Genomic DNA, 22,640 nt, shown 5'->3' on the forward strand with positions numbered 1-22,640 from the left:
GACACATGTGTTGTCATCAAATTGAACGGAATGTCCTCTAGTCATCAATTGTTCCACACTCAATAAATTGTACCCTAAATCATGTACAAATTGAACATTATCTAATTGTTTTATCTTACCATAACTGGTTTCGACTTTCACTGTACCTTTTCCTTCAACTTGCATCACTTTTGTATTTCCAAGTTGCACCTTAATTTTTTGAATGAGGATTTGGTGCCTGTCATATGGTTCGAGCATCCGCTATCAACAAACCATAATCACCTTTTTTCAGATTAGTATCCATGCATGCCATAAACAACTTTTCTTCTTCTTCTTTATTCTCTGCTGCAAAATTCATTCGTTGATTTTTATACCAACAATCAGATTTTGTGTGCCCATACCTTCTGCAATGGTAACATTGTATGACATTCCTTTGTTCATTGAATTGTCTCTGTCCATCATTTCTTCATCTACCCCTGTTATCACGACCACCATGGAAGCTGCGAAATCCTCCTCTTCCACGACTTCTACCTGCTAAATGAATATTTTCTCTTTCGTTGTTTTCGTTGTTGGTTGTCTCCTTCACTTGTAGTGCCTTTTCTTCGTTCCTTTCTAATGCTCTATTGATTCTTGCCCCATGAGCCTGAAGCGAGCCTATCAATTCATCAACGGAGAGTATGAATAGATCCTTAGCTTCTTCTATGGCAGCCACCACATGGTCAAACTTTGGAGTCAAGCTTCTCAACACCTTTGCAACAATTGTTTCGTCTGAGATTTCTCTCCATAGGTACGCATCTGACTGACTATTGCCATTGCTCTTGACAAAAAAATCAGCAATTGATTCGCCATTCGTCATGAGTAGAGTTTCAAAATCACGTCTTAGAGATTGCAATTTCACTGTTATGACCTTTGAATCTCCTAGAAATTCCTTCGGTAGGATTGACCATTCCTTCTGTAGGATTGACCATGCCTTCCTATCATGAGTAGAGTTTCAAAATCACGTCTTAGAGATTGCAATTTCACTGTTATGACCTTTGAATCTCCTAGAAATTCCTTCGGTAGGATTGACCATTCCTTCGGTAGGATTGACCATTCCTTCTGTAGGATTGACCATGCCTTCTGTAGGATTGACCATGCCTGCTTTGATGTGGTTGCTGCTGTAATTCAGTCTCATGAACTGCTCGCTGAACAGTGAATAGAGCCTTGGCATCGTTTTTCTTGGTTTCTCTTAGTCTCTCCTTTTCTTCTATTGTGAGTTCTAATACATCAACAAACCCATGCTCCACCAAGTCCCATAGCTCCTGCGATCTGAGCAAGATCTTCATCTTGATGCTCCACCACTCATATTTCTCACCATTAAAGATTGGTAACAACGGTGCAGAGAAAGAAAAACCAGCTACTGACATTTTTGTGTTGGGAAAGAAAATAATCATTCACTTTGTGAGAGAAAATAATCACTGTCGAAGAACTTGACTCTGATACCAAAATTGTTGGAAAAGGACAGAGAGATAAGAATAGACAAAATAGATGAAAACTACAGTACTTCATTATTGTTTTATGACTCAATGGTTAGAGGGCTACACAATTCCAGTATTGATAGCTTATACACGTGACCAGAAATAGTAAATCATGCAAATCTAGATAAATTCAAATCTACTAGCAATCTCATCAAAACCTCGTTAGTTTGAATATTTGAATCATATCTCAACTACTTTACATTATATCTTAAAACTTAAAATTCAACTGTGAGCATTAAATTGCTTGAACAAAATATCAGCGAGCATCTAATAAACGGCATTGAATTGATAAGAAAAATAAGCGAAACTGATTATTACATCCACCTACCAGCATTCAAGAGTGATGCAACCAAAAATGAGAAAGGGAAATGGGCAGAGGCCGCTTTGTGTTCCAATCCCTGGTTCATTGAAGAAGGAAGCGACCAAGTTGTGTGCGTGGTGGGAGCGAAAATATGGGGGCGATTTGGGCGGTTTCAATCGCGCAGATGCTGCTATTTTTGGCTTTCTTCCATTTGGCCGCTTCCTATACTGATTCCCGCGATGGTAACTTCTACTTAACCTTGTTTCTTTATTTTCTTAATCTGCCATTTTTCAGTATGAAGCCTTCCATTGCAAAGAAGACAAAGCCAAGATTTCGTTTGCTTTACTTCTCCAATCAAATCATTTCTTCCTGATGGATGAACAAAAAAGGGGCGCTTAAAATGTCTTCTATTCGCCCACGCTATCAAATTTTCTTCCCGACTTGCCTTACTTTCAATTAACTCACCACATGATGAGGTTCATTAAGAACCGTTGAAGTATTGATATAAAGATTGATGAGTGATTTTATATTGTTTATGTGCAAGAGCTCATGTATTTGAATATTATTTTCTTCCAATTAGTGTTAATTTCTATTTCTTACACCTACAATTTTCCAAGTTGTCTGTAACCATTCATTTATGGTCTTGGAAGGATGTTTTGAAATTGATTGACGATTTAAGAGCAGCGTATTTGACTCTAGAGTTTTTTAGTTCCTATACAATTTGTTAGAATGATCGTTTAGAAACTACTGAGTGTGACAGTGAAGCAGATTTTGAGTACCAGTTAACTTTGACAATGTGAAGAGGGTGGATGGGAGCCTTCTAAGCTTCATGCTCATGTTGTTGGTGCAGCTACAGTTCTTCGAGCTCTGAAAGATGATTGGCAAAATACACCACCAAGCTGGGGTGCATCAAATGATCCCTGTGGAGCCCCCTGGGAAGGAGTTCTTTGCAACAATTCAAGAGTCGTTGCATTGTAAATATCAATTCCTTATGATTTATAACATTTCTCTTCCCTTTAGTTTTACTCCTTATCAATCCTTGAACAAGGTTTCGGTTCTGTTTGTTTCTCTTTAATATTTTGGTTAAACCCATTCACTCAGTATGTGTGCTAACCTCTTTAGGAGATTATCTAGTATGGGCCTAAAAGGTAAACTTGGTGGTGACATTGGAGGCCTTACTGAACTTAAATCATTGTGAGTCGCATCAATCTCTTAGTGGTTGAGTTAACAGGAGCAATATGAAATAATATGAATTCTGACCATACTTGCAAGAAACTTTTCTGTTTTCTATTTTAGCAAGCAGTACCAAACTGTTGATTGAGGTCATTGAGTTTCTAAATGTTGTGTAATTGCAGGGACCTTTCAGCGAATCGAGGCCTCATTGGTTCAATCTCCCGGGCGCTTGGGAATTTGCTGAAATTGGATACCTTGTAAAGAGCGCTGATAAGCAAACAAATTTGATGCCATTGAACTTTTATGCTTTTGTTTTTCTAGAGCTATGATAGTTATTTTCATTTTCAATTTTCAACTTTCAGGAGCCTTTCTGCGTGTGGATTTAGTGGTACAATTCCGGAAGAACTAGGCAATCTTACTGAGCTAACCTTCTTGTGAGATATAATTTATTGATAAGAAAAAAAGGATCTTCATATTGTCTCTTTTCCAAGTAGAACTTTTATCTATCTCAGGTCTTTATATTCAAACAATTTCTCTGGAACCATACCGGCTACTCTAGGAAAACTCTCCAAACTCTACTGGCTAGACCTGGCAGATAATAAGTTGACTGGTGCTCTTCCAGTTTCCACTTCCGAATCTCCGGGTTTAGATCAACTTTCTGGGGCTAAACATTTGTGAGTATTATTTTCTCCAAGCAGCCCAATCAAGTGCGAAGAAATATATGTAGAAATAGATGTATCTACACCCCAACAACATCAAATTAAACCTTGACTTCGTGAATTGCAGTCATTTCAGCAAAAACAAGCTGTCAGGAGCCATTCCACCTGAACTTTTTAGCTCTGAGATGGAATTATTACACATGTAAGTGGATATCAATTCAACAGCTCTGTTCAATCATATTCTCTTGCAAATCTTACTCAATTCTTTCCTCAGATTATTTGACGGGAATAATTTTTCTGGGAGTATCCCACCAACATTAGGACTTGTTCAGTCCCTTGAGGTTCTGTGAGTATAAGTTACTTAGCCTTCAATGTACTATATTGTTATCTTATATAATTTCCTCTCCACGACTTATTGAAGCTGTTCAAATATGTTACAGTCGACTTGATCGAAATTCTTTAACAGGCAATGTCCCATCAACTCTGAGCAACCTAATTAATATCAATGCATTGTGAGTACTTATCATATAAAAATTACTTTTTTGGGTAGTTAATCAACTTCCTTTTAGATCTCCTTTACTGCGTGCCTCTTTCAGGCATTTGGCCAACAATAAGCTAACAGGTCCACTACCAAACTTTACTCAAATGAGTTCACTAAGTCACGTGTAAGCATACGACAAGGAGCTAACATTTCCATTTTGATCTTCATTATATTAGTTCACTGACTTGTGAAGTTTGTCTTTGCAGGGACCTTAGTAACAACTCATTTAACTCATCAGTAGCTCCGGAATGGTTCTCAACTCTACAATCTCTCACCACTCTGTAAGTTCTACATCACCGTTTTTTGAAATTTTTGACATTTAATGGTAAATGTCTATGCTAACATGGTTTCAGTATTGTTGAATATGGGTCAATACGAGGAACTCTGCCAGAAGGAATCTTTATCTTACCACATATACAGCAAATGTAAGCTTTGTTTAAACATTAAGGTGGAATTTTCGCAGCAAGTTATCGGGAAATCCTGTGTGTAAAACTAGTGTTATCGGTTAATGTTATCTAAAATTTTCGCAGAAAACTGAAGAACAATGCATTTGGTGGGACATTAATTATGGGTGACAGCATCAGCCAATCGTTGCAGCAAGTTGATTTGCAAAATAACGATATTTCCTCAGTTACCTCTCTTTCGGGATATACTAACACACTGATGTGAGAAAAATGCTTACCATTTTCTTAATGTTAGATTCCATGTTGTTCTTTGCATTTACCTTTATTCATTCATGAGTATCATTTGTAGGCTGTCGGGAAATCCTGTGTGTAAAACTAGTGTCCTCTCAAATACGAACTATTGCCACCTTCAACAGCAACAAACAAAACCATATTCTACGAGCCTTGTCAATTGTGGTAGTAAGTCATGTTCTCCTGATGAGAAGCTGAACCCTCAGAGTTGTGAATGTGCCTATCCATATGAAGGGACCTTATACTTTAAAGGATCCTCTTTCCGGGAATTGTCCAATATAACTCTATTTCACTCATTGGAAACGAGCCTTTTTAAAACTTTCAACAGCACGCCTTTTATTCAAAGCCCTTTCGTTAATATTGATGATTATCTTCAGATACAACTTGCACTTTTTCCATCCCACGATAAGTATTTCAGTAGGGAAGACATCCAGAAAATTGGGTTTGAATTGTACCATCATAATTTCCAGCCTCCCGATATGTTTGGGCCATACACTTTCAATGCATCTCCTTATCATTTTCCAGGTAATCTTAATAATCATTTTACCTAAAAAGATTCCTTAGTTATGCCTTAGCATTAGCCATGATGAACTGATTTTAAAAGCATGAATGCCTCAAGCCATCAATGGGGGATCAGATTCAACGAACACCAGAATGGTAATTGGAATAGCTGTTGGCTCTGCCTTTCTTGTTCTATGCCTCATTGGAGTTGGAACATATGCAATTCAACAAAAGAGACGTGCAGAAAAGGCCCAGCCACATGGTAAATGATGTTAATCATTATTGCTTTTATCACCATGCCGTGAGTTTGTACGGTTGTTGGTCGGTGAGAGATCTTGTATTCTAACCAAATTGCTCTAAGCTTATATCTAATCCATCTTTCTGGGTACCAAAAGGAAACGATAGTGGAGATGCGCCACAATTAAAGGGAGCCAGATGGTTTTCTTATGATGAACTTAAACAATGCACAAATAATTTCTCCACGAGTAACGTGATAGGATCCGGAGGATTTGGCATGGTAAATGTACTAATGATTGGTCATTGCTTTCCTGAACGTCCCTTCCTTTTTATCCTGTTCTTGTACAAATTGCTACAGAGTTGTTTTAGCACGGTCGTCATCATTGGTACAGGTATACAGAGGAACGCTGAAGGATGGAAAAGTAGTTGCAATCAAAAGAGCTCAACAAGGATCAATGCAGGGTGGCCTTGAGTTCAAGACAGAAATTGAGCTTCTTTCACGAGTTCATCACAAGAATCTTCTAGGCCTAGTGGGATTTTGTTCCGAACAAGGAGAACAGATTCTTGTTTATGAATTCATGCCTAATGGGACACTTAGAGAGAGCCTATCTGGTAAGTTTCCTCGACTCTTTTGGGCTGTCTATCTCATTTATGTCAAAAAAAAGTGGTGTGAAATTGAAGTTGGAAATATTGGTGCTTTTTTTGTGTTATAATGCCCCATTGAATATCTAACTGCAAATAACATGTGTTTAGGAAAATCGGGTATTTATCTTGATTGGAAGAGAAGACTTCGTATCGCACTTGGGTCGGCCAGAGGCCTGACTTACTTACATGAGCTTGCTAATCCTCCCATAATCCATAGAGATATTAAGTCCACCAACATTTTACTAGATGAACGTTTAAATGCAAAGGTTGCAGATTTTGGCTTGTCCAAGCTCGTCTCAGACAGTGGAAAGGGACATGTTTCTACTCAAGTCAAAGGTACAATGGTAAGTAGTTTATGCATCATATTTTTGTTGTGTCAGCATTTCAATCAAGCGTTTTCTAGTAAAAATAATATTTGATTGACAATGTAGCATAGGAATGAGGAAATCACAGTTTACTTAGAAAATTAAGATATCAAGGTTGGTTTAGCATAAACGCAAGTAATTAACCTCTTGAAAACTGTAATATTTAGTTTCTTCCATTAAAAACAAGGATTGTTTGTAGTTGATAAAAGGAAAATGCACTTCCCAAGGACATTGGAAAACAAGGCTGTGGAGAGTAACCCAAACCCAATGCGAGCAGATATTGTCTTCTTTGAGCTTTTCCTTTTAGGCTTCCCCTCAAGGCCTAGTGTTCTCGCTGGCACTCGTTCCTTTCTCCAATCGATGTAGGACCCCCCAAATCCACCCCCTTCGGGGTCCAGCAACCTTGCTGGCACACCGCCTCATGTCTGCCCCCTTGGGGGCTCAGCCTCTTTGCTGGCATATCGCTCGGTGTCTGGCTTTGTTACCATTTGTAACGGCCCAAGCCCACCACTAGCAGATATTGTCCTTTTTGAGCTTTCCCTTTTGGGCTTCCCCTCAAGATTTTTAAAACGTGTCGGCCAGGGAGAGGTTTCGACACCCTTATAAAAAATGCTTCATTCTCCTCCCCAACTGATGTGGGATCTCACATTTTGAATCGCGAAAATCATAACAACCCTTGCATTTGTTTAGAGTTTTTCATACCATTGTCCTGTTGTAACGATATGTTGATGACATTCATGTGCAGGGTTATTTGGATCCTGAATATTACATGAGTGAACAATTGACTGAGAAAAGTGATGTATACAGCTTTGGAATAGTTATGTTGGAATTGATAACTGCTAAGCTGCCAATTGAGAAAGGAAAGCACATAGTTCGTGAGGTGCGTACGTTGATGAATAAGAGTGATGAAAAATATTATGGTTTGAAGGATATAATGGATAAATCCATCATCGTTAATACAACAAATCTTATTGGGTTCGGAAGGTTCTTAGAGTTGGGCATGCAATGTGTTGAAGAGGCAGCTGCAGAGCGTCCCACAATGAGTGATGTGGTTAAGGCAATTGAGAGCATTTTGCAGAATGATGGAATCAATACAAGCTCAACCTCAGCATCCTCATCCGCCACAGACTTTGGGGCTTCCAAAGTTGCTTCCAGACATCCTTATAATGATGCTATACTCAAAGAGGGTGTCAACAGCCAATGATTAGTGGATACTCTTCTCATGTAGAAATGGGCAGTGATGTTTGATATGTTACTGAAGAGAAGTAAATACTAGCGTCTAGACTATCTAGACTATGAATTATGATTTTGCAAGAACTTCCACTTTGGTTGGGTTGTTCTGTTGTAATTACAATTATGTTTCTAATTATAGGTTAATTTTGAGGTGAAATTTTGGCACTTGGGTTTTTAAACTACAGATTTCGTCCTGTGCCATAAAGATTTCATGAAATGGCACATAATCTGATATCAAGGCACGACCCTATGTGTACCAACTCTTGATTACTATTGAGTATGATTGCAGACCCTTATCCCTCATCGTCATATAAATCGTAGGGGAGTGACCCCATACACTGGTACACGCCTTCCTCAATTGATTCGAGTTCATGATTAGGGGTGAGTTAAAGATATAACAAATCATCCCCACATGGTATAAGAACAGTTCATCCGATACAAAACAATTAATGATGAAGTATACTTAATACATATATAACGTCTCTAGCCCTTGCGGCCTTGCAACTTTGTGTAGATAATCATTTGAAGCTCTCTTACACATTCTATCATTGTTGGCCTTTCACTGCTCTCTGTCCGGACGCAGCGTGAAGCCAAGTTTGCAAATATGGCTATGGATTCCATTGTGTATGAACTTCGACTCATCTCAGGATCTATCACTTTACGTAACTTTTTTCGATCATTCAATATATGCCTTACCTGTACGACAAGGTTTTGATCATTGGGGCCCTGGTTCAAGTCCACTGCTCGGCGGCCTGTGAGGAGCTCAAGAAGAACCACTCCAAAGGCATACACATCACTCTGCACGCTCAGTTTTCCTGTCTATTATCAAACCAACAACTTCAAAATTGTTTCTTTCGATTTTTTTTTGGAAATGATTGAGACATTTTATCTGTAATTTGAAACCAGGTGAAAAGAGAAATGATGTTATTTGTGTTTAAAGGCAATACCGAAGTATACTCAGGGTCGAAGTATCCAAACGTGCCGAGGACTCTTGCAGTCACATGTGATTCTTGTCCTTCTGGCATCAACTTTGCAAGTCCGAAGTCTGATATCTATCAAGCAAATAATACGAGATTAAGATCAAGAAGATTACATAAAATCACAACTGGACCCTATTTTTTTTTTTCATTGTCCAGTTTCTCCAAAAGGTCTCATACCCATGATCATCTCGTTAATTAGCTAACGTGGGATTCACTCCCAACAATTCTCAACAATTAGTATGTAACATATTTTGTCCTCGTTGAGTGGACTTTGGACTTCCCCTCAAGGTTTTTGAAATACGTCTGCTGGGGAGAGGTTTCCACGCATTTATAAACAGTGTTTTGTTCTCCTCCCCAATCGATATGGGATCTCACAATCTACCCCTTTGAGACCAAGCATTCTCATTGACACTCATTCTCTTCTCCAATCAATGTGGGACCCCTAATCCACCCCTTTTGAGGACCAGCGTTTTTGCTAGCACACCGCCTCGTCTCCACCCCTCAGCCTCCTTGCTGACACATCACCTGGTATCTGGCTCTAATACCATTTGTAATCGTCCAAGTCCACCACTTCCTCTCAAGGTAGTTAAAACCATCTGCTAAGGAGAGGTTTCGACACCGTTACAAAGGGTGTTTCGTTCTTCTTCCCAACCAATGTAGGATCTCACATAGTACGTCGTTCCCTTATATTTGAAAATGGGTACATAACCGAGAAGAAATGACACACTCTCTCCATATCAAAGATTTTATATCTAATCGTTATTGTTGATACTCTTAACTAATATGACAATGGGGTTTGCTTACCTTTGCATCCAAGTTGGAGTCAAGAAGAATATTTGTGGACTTGAAATCCCTATGGACAATAGGCATCCCAGCAGCGGAGCTTGAATGGAGATAGGCCAATCCCTTGGCAGCCCCAAGTGCCACTTTCAGCCTCCCTCCCCAATCCATCTTTGATTCTCCGATCCCTAAAACACAAAATCAAAGATTCACTTAGCCAAAAATTCAATCATTATTATCTAAACCCAAGAATTTGGATTCAAACTAAAACAAAAACCAACGACCATTTAAATGATCTTGAAGGTTCCCTTTGTGCATGTACTCATAAACTAGAAACCGATGCTTCCCATCCGCACAATACCCAATCAACGAAACAAGATTTGGATGGTCCAATCTGCTCAGAATATCCACTTCCACTCGGAACTCACGCTCCCCTTCTGCTTCCTTAAATGGTGGCAGCTCCATTTTCTTGACCGCTACCACCTTCACAAAACCAAGGTTAGTTTCGTGCCAACTTGAGCATAGATCAACGTTTAAAGGAGCAAAACAGACCTCTCCCGACCGCAAGGTGGCTCGATAAACGCGACCAAAGCCACCTTTACCGAGCAAGTTGGCGTCGCTAAAGGAACAGGTGGCCTCTTCCATTTCCCTAAGGGTGAAGACTGTGGAAGCATGGTGTCTTTTGGGGGGTGTTTGAAGGGTTTGATCTTGAAGCTGCCACAACTCAGCTGGTCTATAGATCCCTGAGGAACACAAGTTGGTGAGGGAAGAAAAGAGACGAGAAAGGGAGAGTTGAAGATGATACATTTGATATAACATACAAGGGTCCTCCGTTTGGTGTTCTAATTGTGATGACTTTTTTCGTCTACGCCTCTTGTTCCATGCAGAAACCAAGGTAAAAGGCATCATTTTTGATGCCCAATGAACATGATCTCTTCTTCACACTTCCTCTTCAAAGGCCTCCATATTGTATCATTTGATTGATACTGAAAAGGCAATCTGTCAAAAATGTGCAACAAACAAGGAAGAAGAAAGCAAAAGGGTTTGGGCACAGTAATGAAGATATTGTGCTTCAACGGAAAGAAAAGAGAAAGCAAAATGTTGGTTACTGAAAACGAAATGCAAGCTGCAATTCTCCATTCTCTTTATTTTGTAGCTCAAGACTTGGCTGCTGTTGGGACGTCCTTATCCGTTTTTGTTGAACCTATCATTTCTTTTTCTTTTTTTCCTTCATCTTTTTGTTGATATACAATTCTATAGCTTTCCACAAAATCACCCCTAAAAAAATATTAATACGCAATAAAGAAGAGATACATGAATGAAAATGAACTGAGCCCACATTTAAAATAATTGAACGTTACTATCTTTACCAACAAGGTATATCTTATTTTTATGGTTCAATCATACGAACTTCAAGTTAAAGTGTGTTTTGCTTGGAGTAATTTTATGTTGGGTGATCTATTGGGAGTTTTTTTTAGAAACTATGTGAGTGAAAAAAAAAGTATACGGGAAGAAATCACAAACATAAGCGTTAAATTAAAACTTCTAAATTATAGGTTGAACGGACTGCGACATGGTTTGATTGGAGGAAAGAAAAATATCGTAAAATCTTTTACTTTTCTTAAAACAACATATTCGAAAAATTTAAAACACACCAAACAAGTACAAAATATATAGGTATATTTATAACATTCAAAATTCAAAATAGAGTTGAAGTTTAAAATAAATTAAGGGAACAAAGTACTAAACAAAATCGGAATATAATGACTCAAAACAGTGGAGGCTCTTTACTCTATTTTGGTTCTCTACGACACCTATCCAAGAGTCGCTCCTATCCTCCACCAACATGTACTCATTACTTGAAAAATATATAAAAACTAGAGTGAGTATAAAACTTAGTAAATAGACTACTCGTAGGCTTTTGATTATATCCATGGTTGATGCTATGGTACTATACTCTAAACCTAGCATGAGTTTTGTTTCGAGGACCTTGGTATTGAGGTTCTAAGTCCTTAAAACTTAATCAGTCTAATGTCTAACCCTGACTTTTCATGCACACTTGCATAATTCCTTGTTTTTTTTTAACGAGTTTAAGGAGAGTGGAATTCCATCTAAATATCCACTTCAACTTCACAACACAACACTAATCTTAGTCTTAAAACATTATTCCTAGAAGTACTTTATAACAACCTTATTTTTCTATTAAAAGCAAGGTCGTTACTACATGCATGACATGACCATTGCGAGTGGAAACCTTCATTTAAATATTTCATAAATGATATTATGGACTTGAACGTTCATAATAAAATCTTTAAAACAACATGACGAAAAATAAATAACATGAAGTTTAAATAAAATAAAACAATGCCCTAATCTAACCTAAGGGTTACAAATAGCATGAATGAATCTACACTAGCTTCAATTCTATGACCGTCACTGCAACATCGTCATCCGTGCAGAGGTGTTTAACTTTACCTCAAAAATAAAAGTAGCATGTGACTTGAGTATTTAACGACTTTAAATTTTGCTATTTAACCTAAGGCTACTACTATACATTTAACCTAACATTTAATACAAAATTACTTTAATGAACTCTTATCATAAATGCAACATTAATTTCATCTCTCATTTATTACTTTAGTAATAACAAATACAAAGAAAAGAAGAAAAAACATTACTGAATTAAATGTCCTATACTACTAACCTATGACCTACTAAATATAAATACAACACAACCTATACTAACCTATATTTCGTTAAATGCAAATACAATTCAACCCATATTAATCTATACTATTATTAAATGCAAATACAACTCTACTAACTTATACTATTAAATTTGAAATGCGAATCTATCCTATGCATGTGTCAGTCTCGGTGTTGCGATGCCCCTGTCAGCCTTACAGGAGGACCTTGCCTTTATCTGAAAAATGTAGTAACACGAGGCTCAAGTATTTTAAGAATACTTAGTAAGCGACCCCCTATCAAGGTTATGATGCAAGAATATGCGAGTGCACTGACGGGACCTATCATAACAGTTTATTTTCCTACGGTACTCTCCTAACGGGCAGCTAGGATGTGTACTTTATACTCTACACACGCCCATATGTGCGAGTGTGGACCCACCAGTCAGTTTACACACCATTGGGCCCCTTTTCTTGTTGGGCGAGCATTCTTTATTAGCTCTCTATGAGGACACCCGTTAGAAGTAGTAGCCGTCACGGTAGCATTATGTAAAATGTAATGGTCGTTCTTCTGCCTGGTAATGTACGCGTCCGTACCCTCGTGATGGAATAGGGGTATCCCCCCATGCATGAACACACATTAATGAATGAGGTCACAATATTTTTCCATTTTCGACATTATTAAATATAGCCCCTGCTATCATTTTATTCATGTCATACCATTTCTCATTTCCGTTACCATATCATTCATACTTCTAATGGGGATTATATTTCATGCTATTTATCGTGTTTTCATGTAATTCATATCATGTTGTATACATGCAATTTAATAGATATATGATAACGTTTCATGCTTTTCGACATAACATGTCCCATCAGATTATATCGCATATCAATTCATCCAAGACAACATAACGTTTATATGCATAGCATTTACGTATTAAATCATAACGGTCTAACCATACAATTTATGGCACGTGCAAAACCTTGGGCACATGCCAACATACAATAGCTATAACCTACGATGGTAGGACCACTTACTTGGTTGGTCTTAGCCGACGTACTTCCTAATTAACCTTTAATGTAAGTTTCTTGCTTCTCGTAAGCGTCCTACGTTATCGTCGGTGGTTGGTTCCTATTGAATCGTTAACGTCTTTTGTTAGTATTTCACCAAATGATCATAAATCCAATTTGAAATTATGAAATACGGTCTTAAAATGACCTATTTACCTTAAATGAGATCGAAATCAGGTATGGGAGGGTCAAAACTGTGCCAAGTCAAAAATGGATTCTTGAGTCGAGAAGCCGACACTGAGCTGCCGAAAAGCCGTTCAAACCATCGGAGTCGAGGGGTTTGGGCGTCAAAGAATGACACGTGACGCAACCAGAGGCTGTCACGTCTGCAGGCTAAAACCGGGTAAATAGGCGGGTCGCTGGTTCGGTCACGGGTCTGGTACAGGCTGTTTCTTTGGGCTAGAGCAGATCTGGGCTGGGCCGACGCGTTGGCCTTCAGGAAATTTGGGTGCAGGTGGACTGGGCCGAAGCGTTGGGCCGAGGCAGATTGGGCCGTGGGTGGTTTTCAGGCTGGAGGTGGATTGGTTTTCGAGTCTGGGTCGTGGTTTACGTTGGTGGATTGGTTTCGGGGTGGTTTTCGTGGCAGAATGGGGTGGATTCGGCGTTGGATCTCTGTGGCTTGTCTTCGTCTGAGGCGTGGATGAAGGTTCGAGGATGGAAGTGAGGGTCTCCGGTGGTCCGTGGGAATTGACTGAGGTCGGGAGTGGTGAAGGATTGAAAGCTCTGCATAATTTTTTTCAATAAAATAAAAAATAAATACATGATAACTTGGAGAATGAGTGGTGGCAATTAAAGGTTGCATATGCTAAGATTTGGTATGCCGTCCCTCAATTCATCTCTCATGCATTCGTTTTGAATTCAAAGTGTACCGATGTGAGATCCATTCTAATAACCCATTTGCTGCTATCAGATCGTACATTGTGGTTTTATGTGTTAGATCGCTTGATAATGGACTTGTGTGTTGGATGATGAAAGTCTCGAAACAAAGAATATTCTCTCCATTGTTACGAGACCTTTTGAGAAGCCCAAAGCAAACCCATGAGAGCTTATGCTCAAAGTGAACAATATCATACTATTGTGGAGAGCCGTGTTCGTCTAACAATCTGTCAAGTTGGACCTTCACTCCTTTGCCCACCATATGTTTGAAAGAATTCAAGCCTGGACTGGAAAGATTTTAAATGTTGGACTTCATTTTCGAAATTTGAAGTGCATTCAGCACAACAATGCTCTCTACTCCCCATTTCTTTCCGAGAAGCATTTTTCTGCAAATATGATAGAGCTCTTTTAACCTAATTTTGAGGGACAAGTCAAGTCAAAATAAAAAATAGGATAGAACGTCACTAAGGCCAACCAAGTAGGTGGCCCTACCATTATAGGTCTTGAATGATGTGACATGTTGACACATGTCCGTGGTTTCGCACGTGTCATAAATTGTATGTTTAGACCATTATGATTTAATAGGTAAATGTTATGCAAGGTGAACATTATGCAGTCTTTGATGAATTGATATGATTATGATGCATATTATGTTTCGCTCATATTGCATTTATATGATCGTGATGATATGTACGATATGATTTGAAAGTGATGAATTGTTATGTTGGAAGCATGAAAACATTTTATGTCATGTGAATTGCATGTATAGCATGGTATAAATGATATGAAGAACGATAAATAACATGAAATTTAACCCCGGTACAAGCGATACAAGCATGAACGATATGATGCTTGATATGAGAAATGGAATGATATTAAAAATATGATAGTGGGGGTTATATTTAATAATGTTGAAAATGAAAAAATATTAGGACCTCATGCATTGGAAGATACTCCTATTTCATCACGAGGGTATGGATGCGTACACCACTAGGCAGGAGAACAACCAATACGTTTTACATAATGCTGCCGTGATGGCTATTAAGGATATTTAGCATTGAATTACGATTTACCGTATTATAATTGACCGTTTATTATATGCAAATATCTTGTATGCTTTTATTGTTCTTCCCATATCATTTGTAATTTACGATAATGATGTATTATGTAAATGATTATAAATAGAAAACTTTCACCACCATTTAGGTGCGGTGGATTTAGCAAATATTTCCATGGTATTAGAGCTCCTTCGGTCTAACAACGCTGATCCTTTTTGTCTATGGTTTCCGAATCCTCTAATCATCTTCTTCCTTTCAATACTCTAATCCATATGATCACCATCAAACGTTGTTCCTCCAATTATCTTATTTGAAAAATCCAACTTCTCTCTCTCGTTGAGAGTCAAGACATGCTGGGTTATGTTAATGGAACTATGGTTCCACCACGGGTAAGGAGTGTATGACCGTGATAGAGAACTACATTCCCAGGCTACTACTTCTAACAGGTGTCCGACATATTCTCAGACTACTACTTCTAACGGGTGTTTGGCATAGAGAGCTACTAGGAGAATGCTCGCCCGACAAAGAAAAGAACCCAGCAATGCGCGAACTGACTGATGGGTCCATACTCACACGTATGTGTCATGAGTAGAGTATAAAGTACACATCCAAGCTGCCCGTTAGAATAGTATCGTAAGAAAACAGACTATATTGATAGGTTTCGTCTATGCATTCACATGTTCTTGTATCATAACCCTAATAGGGGATCACTTAATTAGTATTCTTAAAAGACAAAGAAATTGAAAATTCATCTCGAAGAATGTTAGAACTCAAATAACACACCTGACTTGAGTATTTGACGTAGTGATATGATTACTGCTCTGAATGCCGAAGTCCTCTATTCAATTCTCAAAACCTTATTTTTCAAAAAGAGTGCCTAATGTCTTCAATTCTATACATTTAATTCTCTTTCTACTTCTTCAGAATTATCATAATAGTAGAATGAATCAAAATATAGCTAACACCTCATTAATAATCCTTTGATTCTAAATTTATTTGAAAATTAAGCTTATAAATACTATAAGCTATGTTTTGAAAAAAAAAAAAAACAATTTTATGGAAAGATTTTAAACAAAAAAACAAAAAATAGTTATTAATGGGACTAACCACTCATCTATCCCAAAGATATGCATTATTGACCATGCAACTTCAACCAAAATAATTTGAGTTTGGTCATTCTTAAAGGTTCTACACACTGAGTTTGGTCATTCTTAAAGGTTCTACACACGTACAAAATAGGAATTATAGGATATGGGCTTTATTAATGTCAATATTTTATTATTAATGAAAGTACATCCAATTGATTTGAAGAACAAATTTTACTCTGTGATGGACAATGTGAAATTAATGTGACAATAATAGTAGGTTCTAAAGCACAAAATAGGTGGATAAATTTAAAATCTTGAGAAGGAAAAAACACATAGGCTAGCAACAAAAAATAATAGATCCACTGTAAGGGTATTTGGTCTAGTGATATGATTCTCGCTTCGGGTGAGAGAGGTCTCGAGTTTGATTCTCGAAGTGCCCCCATGAAATATCAAATGCAAGAAATCAAGATAATAGGATTTGAAATGTGTTTCTTTTTTTAGAAAAACATCGAACAAAGAACCTTCCACTTTCAAATTATTCCATAACATAAAAAATTGTGGCGTTACAAAAATTGTTCTATGATATTCTTTCTAGGAACTCTTTATTATGTCGTCTGCGGAAGGTTTTAGGAAAGGGGACACTAATTCTCTATTGCTATGATCTCCCAATAGTAGTTTTACATAGGTCATTTGTCGCCACAATTCTTTTAGAGAAGAAGCGCCCAAGTAACCGATGAAGAATAGCCATCGAAGAAGTGTCAGAGAGGAAAAAGAAGTGGAATGGAGAATAAGAGTGAGAAGGACACTAAAATTTTCAATAAGTCGTGTAAGGAAGAATGAACGAGTAGGTTCAATTTTAGGTATGTTTGAACTCAAATTTGAGATTCGCAGTATGCATCCAGCCAGTGTTTTTTCAACCTACACGCATGCTCCTAGCCCAGCTTACCCAAAAGATGTTGCCCACAACCTGATGGAAGCCATGACCCGTGCATTGATTCGTGATGTGAACTTCGACCTAGAACTCCCAGCTACGCCACTCCCACTTGCAGCCGCATGCCAAGTGTCACAATCGTACTCTTGCAACAGTGGGACAACGATTGTGCAACCTTTGTTCTAACCCAGCAAACAAGTCAATCGTGCAAAATTTGGATTGCTCGAACAATTGCAACGTATGCTCGAGTCACGTTTGAGAGAAATTTTTTAGAAAACGTGAGTGAGAAAATATATTGAAAACAATATCAAATAAAGCAGTGTTATAAGCTAAAAGCGAGTAAGCAACAACAACAACTTTGATAGCATATAACCCAGGTAGGAAGAATTAACCACTAGTCGCATTCCCCTTGTCACAGCCCAAAATTTGAATCTCAAAATCAAGAGCTGGACCAACAGACTATGCAATGAAATCGTGTAAAAGCAAATAGAGAAGACGAGATTACAAAAACTTTAGCAATTATGTAGAAGGTTTGAAATTCGAAACAAGGTGTTCAAGTATGAAAAGTATGTAAACGGTTTACAAAACAATGCATGATAGATCTAAACAAAAATATGCACAGACTCCTAGATGCCCCGGGACACTCCTCTATGGCACTAAGATTCAGCATGCATTCCCGCCTCGATCCATGGCATCACTCACCTGGAAAAAAGAGTAGAAAGGAATGAGTATAAAAGTACTCAGTAAGTAGCCTACTTGTAGGCTCTTTTCGCATCCTTATCTTGGTAGGTATCCACGGTTTTTCTCAGGTTTCTAAAGAGAGTGATCTAAGCTGCAACTCTTTTTTCTGTATCTTAGGAGGCTTGCCCATCTTAAGCACTGAAATAATCAGTGTCCTGAGGTGAGGCGCGACCTCATAAGTAAATCTGAGGGGATCGTATGGCTGGATATGAATACGTGACTCTCTCTGAACATCATCCGTGGAGGTTAGCTAACGACCCTCACACGGGACCATACATCCACTAAATTCGAGGTGCGACCCCCTGTGTGCCGGTCAGCTATTGAGTCATCCTGTGTGGCTCCAAGTCCCTCGCTCAGGGACGGGTTTCTACGACCCAGGAGTCCTGTTCAGAAGACCCCTTTGCTATCACCACTAGGTCTGGGAACCTGTCACACTTCCCTATCCAGATCTGTCAAGCTCAATGATCTCTGTACCGGAGCTCTGTCTCGACGGTATGGTATCGAAGGAGAGAGGGAAGTGGAGGTTTTGATGACACTATCTACACTGCTCAACTCTAGCGGGCTACCTACAGTTACCGTGGTGACCTATTATTCTTTCTAGGGTGGAACTTGGTGGCTTAGACTTGGATTCATGTATCTCTAGGATTCTTGTGCCTGGTCTTATAAACCTATCGGGTTTGGAATTCTGGGCTCTGGATCCGCCGTAACCATTTCGCGGGTCTAATTGCACGGTATTCTAGAGGTCCCCCAATCTAAGGTCTCATCTAGCCTACTTAGTCACAAGCACCCTAATCTAAGCTCATAATTTCGCAGCAATCATCATGCATAAGAGTTCATACGCAGCAGTTCATGCAATATTAATAAACATGCTCAACGGGAAGATAACATCCATCTTTACCCGGAGCGCAGATTTCACAAATTTCTCATCCTCCTCATGCATACATACTTTATCAGAATCTCAATCAAACAGATTTAATAAACATTTCATATCTAGCTTTCCTTAATCATTCCATACTAATATACTAGGTCCAGCTAGCTAAGTTAATGGGTGGTAGCATGCATGCTTGTTCCTAGCGGTTCCTACAAGTACTGCTCGTGGGAATCCAAATGGCTACTTACTTGGTTGACGCGTGCCTTCTCGAGTTCGAGTTTTCTTGTCGGAAAGAATTCCAAACATTATGGAATTTCCTTGACAGGTTCTAATTCACATAATAATAGGGTCAGTATCAAAATTGGGTCAGAAAACAAGCAAACAGAGACCGAACGGAAAGAAAAATAGTGATTCACGCGCCTACGCATGCCTACACACACCCTGGAGGTTTCTACGCACAGATCCTATGCGCGTGTGCCCACGCGCAGCTCCCCAGGTAGACGCGGGTTAGAGGTGCTGGGTCGGGGCGGTTTGTGTGCGGTGCCGGGTCGGGCCGGCCGGATTCGAGTGCCTGACACGTGTCTGCTGTCGGGTGAGGTCGCGCCTCACCCTTTGGTGATCGACACATGTCGATCACCGGCTTCGCCACGCTCCTCCACACGCTGACCGACGCATGCCGGCGTCTCCTCCCTCTCTCCTGCATTTTTTTTCAAATTTTCAGGCCTCTTTCACGTTTCGATCTATTTTCTTCCGATTTTTTTATCTTTCAATCTGTAATCCGATGCAACAAATTTTCTTCACGAACCTTGTAGATCTCATATCCTACTCCTTCGAAACAATTTTCTTATATTTTTATGATAATCACAGATCTTAATATTTGAGTTTGAATTCGGAGAAAAATACGAGTTCTTACCGAAAATCACGTTTTCTTGAAACTCCGATTCGAACGCCAATCTTGGCCGCCTTCACTCTGAAACTTAACCAGATAACGCTGTTGAGGGTAAAAATCCAAGGATCAACACAAAACGTTGCTAATACACAAAAACCTTGATGACTTCTCGATCTAGACATTCGTGGACTAACCTGAAGTTCTTGGACGTTTTGACGAGATAGGAAGGTGCGATTCGTGAGAGCACCTTGCCTCGGACTGTTGATGGTTTAGATTGGAGAATCAGATCTCCGGCGTCGGTTCTAATCTGATCTCTTCCTCCTACTTTAAAAACCCTCATCTTCTTTCTTTTCCTCCTCCTTCTTTCCCCTCTTCTTTCTCTTTTCAGATTATGACCCAATCAAATCAGACCCCTCATGTAATAATAGGGCAAAATGACTAGTTTGCCCCTATTGTGACCCTTTTTTTTAAAAAAAAAAAAAAAACTCGGGCGCTACACCCCTATAGTATAACTTAGATATTTTAGTCATGATGGGTGTAGATATGATTTTGGTGACTGGTCATACACCCCGGTATTGACACAACAATAATAGTAAAAACCTACCTAACATGAAAGCAAGTAAAAGGGGTTTCGAATGAGCATGCGGCTATGGACAACAAACCATTGACAAGCATGACTTAGACATCCGACATGCAACCACAGACAACATGTCTTGGGCAATCATGACCGTGACATCTATCCCCACTTGGTTGACATCTCTGTCAAACGACTCTTCACAAACGCAGGGTTGTAGGATGAGGTTGACTTCAGGTCTCTCGACGCACTTTTAGTTGATCTGAATATTGAGGAGTCTCCTCCAATCTACTAGGAACTTTTGAAAACCACTTCTCGGTTTGTTGACTCTTCATGTCTTCTTTGTTGATGTGTTTCCTACTTTCCTCGCTTGAAATTTTTTCTTCTTTGCATGATGTTGTACCACCTGCTTCTACTTGATGTCTTCTTGGTTGGGATAGTAACGTTTCAAGTTACTAACATTGAAAATAGGGTTAGTCCACATACATAGGAGAAATTAGATCCTATATGATGTCTTCTTAACCTTGTAGATAACTTTAACTGGTCCATAGTATTTTCATACCAGTTTTTCATTCTTGTTCTTTGAACTCGAAGTTGATCTTGATGACTGAGCAATTTGCCGTGTGGAAATTGTTGCAGGAAAAACAGCCGATTGTTGGAGGAAGAAAAAAAAAAAACAGGAAAAACACAAGAGAGAGATAGACGTATTTTAGATTTTGCTGAAGAATCGAGGAACTAAAAATAGGGATGCCTTTAACTTAAAAACACCTCTAACAATCTCCTCATAAAGCCCTATGGTATACTTATTGTTTGAACTCTGATTTTCGAGCGATGTCTCCAAGTTGTTCCTTTGTTCGGATGAAATCAATCTTGATGAGCCCCCGATTTGCACATTCCCAAATGTAGTGGAATTTGATTTCTCCCAGCCTCTGGTTCTGGCCACATAGCGTAGGGGATTTTGATAGCCACGAGATGCTCCTCCCTAGGTGCTTCCATAAACCTACTCACATATCCAACGAAATAAGCCCTCTCCCTGCACAGTATCTCATATCCAACGAAATAAGCGAGGTTAGGGTGTGTGTGTTTACCAGATAGCACAAACTCTCGACAATGCTGGCGTCGACTGCTGTCGTAGTGTCGACCTTCCTTAGTTGGAGTTGAGCCTCCATTGGCATCCTTGTAGGGTTACTATCCGCTAGCCCAACTGTGTCCAGTAGCTTATTCGTGTACGAACCTTGACAGATGGTGATGCCGGCAGTACTTTGTTACACTTCGATGCCGAGGTAGTAGCTGAGCACGCCGAGATCGCTCATCTTGAAGTTAAGTTCTTTGACATCTCCCTTTTGAATCTTCCAAGAACTTTCATGTCGCCTCCCGTGATTATGAGGTCGCCAACATACACTCCCACGATCAATCGTTGCTTGCTGTGGCCGTGCGTGTACATGCCATGCTCAGAGGTTGTCGTTGAAGAGATTTGAACTCAAGTTACTAGATTCAGAGTCCAATGTCCCAACCACTAAACCACAAGACCACATACAATGATAAGATTTGTGTGTAAAAACTTTAAAAAATAAATAGTATCTTCATATACTTCCAAATTTGTTGTTTATAGATCTCTAAACTTTGAAAATGACTAATGTGTCCTCGTTTTCAATTTTGTATTTGATGGGGTTTCAACAAATTAAGTCAATTATTTTTTAGATCACGTGTACAATTATTCTACTATTATTTTTAGCTCATTTTCGTCATATTTGAATAGAGTTGAGAGAAGGGTTTTTTGAAACAAATTTAACATTAAAAAATATTCTTATTTAATAAGTTCTTCCCTCATCCATATTAAAAAAAAAAAAAAAAATCGAACTCCACCCCTTGCTTCTAGACGTAGCCCTTCTCCACTAGACGGACCTTGTGTTTGTGCTTCACAACTTCTCCATCTTCGTCACGCTTCAGTTTGAACACCCATTTGAGCCCTATGGGCTCGGTGTCCCGGCGGCATGTCCTCCAGACTCCACGTCTTTTTCTCAGTGATGGACGCCATATCACTTCCTACATTGCCTTCAACCAGCACGAGGTCTTCTTTGCAATCTGCAGTATGTGATGTTGTAAATTTCACTGGTTTTGGTGCTCGCTCGATGACGAGGGTGGGTTTTGGTCCGAGGTACTCCACCATGAATTGATTTGGTGGGTTTTGGTCTGAGGTACTCCACTATGAATTGATTTGGGTGGGTTTTGGTCCGAGGTACTCCAC

General features: G+C 39.1%; 2 protein-coding genes across 3 annotated transcripts; one reads left to right on the plus strand and one right to left on the minus strand.

Moving 5' to 3' along the window:
* The first annotated feature begins 1,732 nt into the window (after positions 1-1,732).
* On the plus strand, positions 1,733-8,047 carry LOC111439898 (probable leucine-rich repeat receptor-like protein kinase At5g49770). 2 transcript variants are annotated; one of them, XM_023077359.1, is made up of 19 exons: positions 1,733-2,039; positions 2,648-2,771; positions 2,920-2,991; positions 3,153-3,227; positions 3,333-3,404; positions 3,483-3,644; positions 3,757-3,831; positions 3,904-3,975; positions 4,070-4,141; positions 4,226-4,294; positions 4,377-4,451; positions 4,524-4,595; positions 4,701-4,835; positions 4,924-5,390; positions 5,485-5,628; positions 5,762-5,883; positions 5,996-6,215; positions 6,357-6,592; positions 7,359-8,047. In XM_023077359.1, exons 1-19 carry the CDS (start codon positions 1,949-1,951, stop codon positions 7,815-7,817), a joined length of 2,814 nt encoding a protein of 937 aa, XP_022933127.1. In that variant the 5' UTR covers positions 1,733-1,948; the 3' UTR covers positions 7,818-8,047. The 2 variants fall into 2 exon arrangements, with proteins under 2 accessions (XP_022933127.1, XP_022933128.1); XM_023077360.1 differs by lacking the exon at positions 3,904-3,975.
* A 105-nt stretch (positions 8,048-8,152) lies between these two features.
* LOC111439899 (probable serine/threonine-protein kinase PBL28) lies at positions 8,153-10,708 on the minus strand. The gene is made up of 6 exons (XM_023077361.1): positions 10,428-10,708; positions 10,159-10,349; positions 9,891-10,089; positions 9,631-9,794; positions 8,794-8,898; positions 8,153-8,665 (listed from the first exon to the last, which is right to left on the minus strand). Exons 1-6 carry the CDS (start codon positions 10,513-10,515, stop codon positions 8,330-8,332), a joined length of 1,083 nt encoding a protein of 360 aa, XP_022933129.1. The 5' UTR covers positions 10,516-10,708; the 3' UTR covers positions 8,153-8,329.
* Between the last annotated feature and the right edge of the window lie 11,932 nt (positions 10,709-22,640).

Source organism: Cucurbita moschata, unplaced genomic scaffold, assembly GCF_002738365.1.
Source record: "Cucurbita moschata cultivar Rifu unplaced genomic scaffold, Cmos_1.0 Cmo_Scf00115, whole genome shotgun sequence".
Classification (NCBI taxonomy): Eukaryota; Viridiplantae; Streptophyta; class Magnoliopsida; order Cucurbitales; family Cucurbitaceae; genus Cucurbita; species Cucurbita moschata.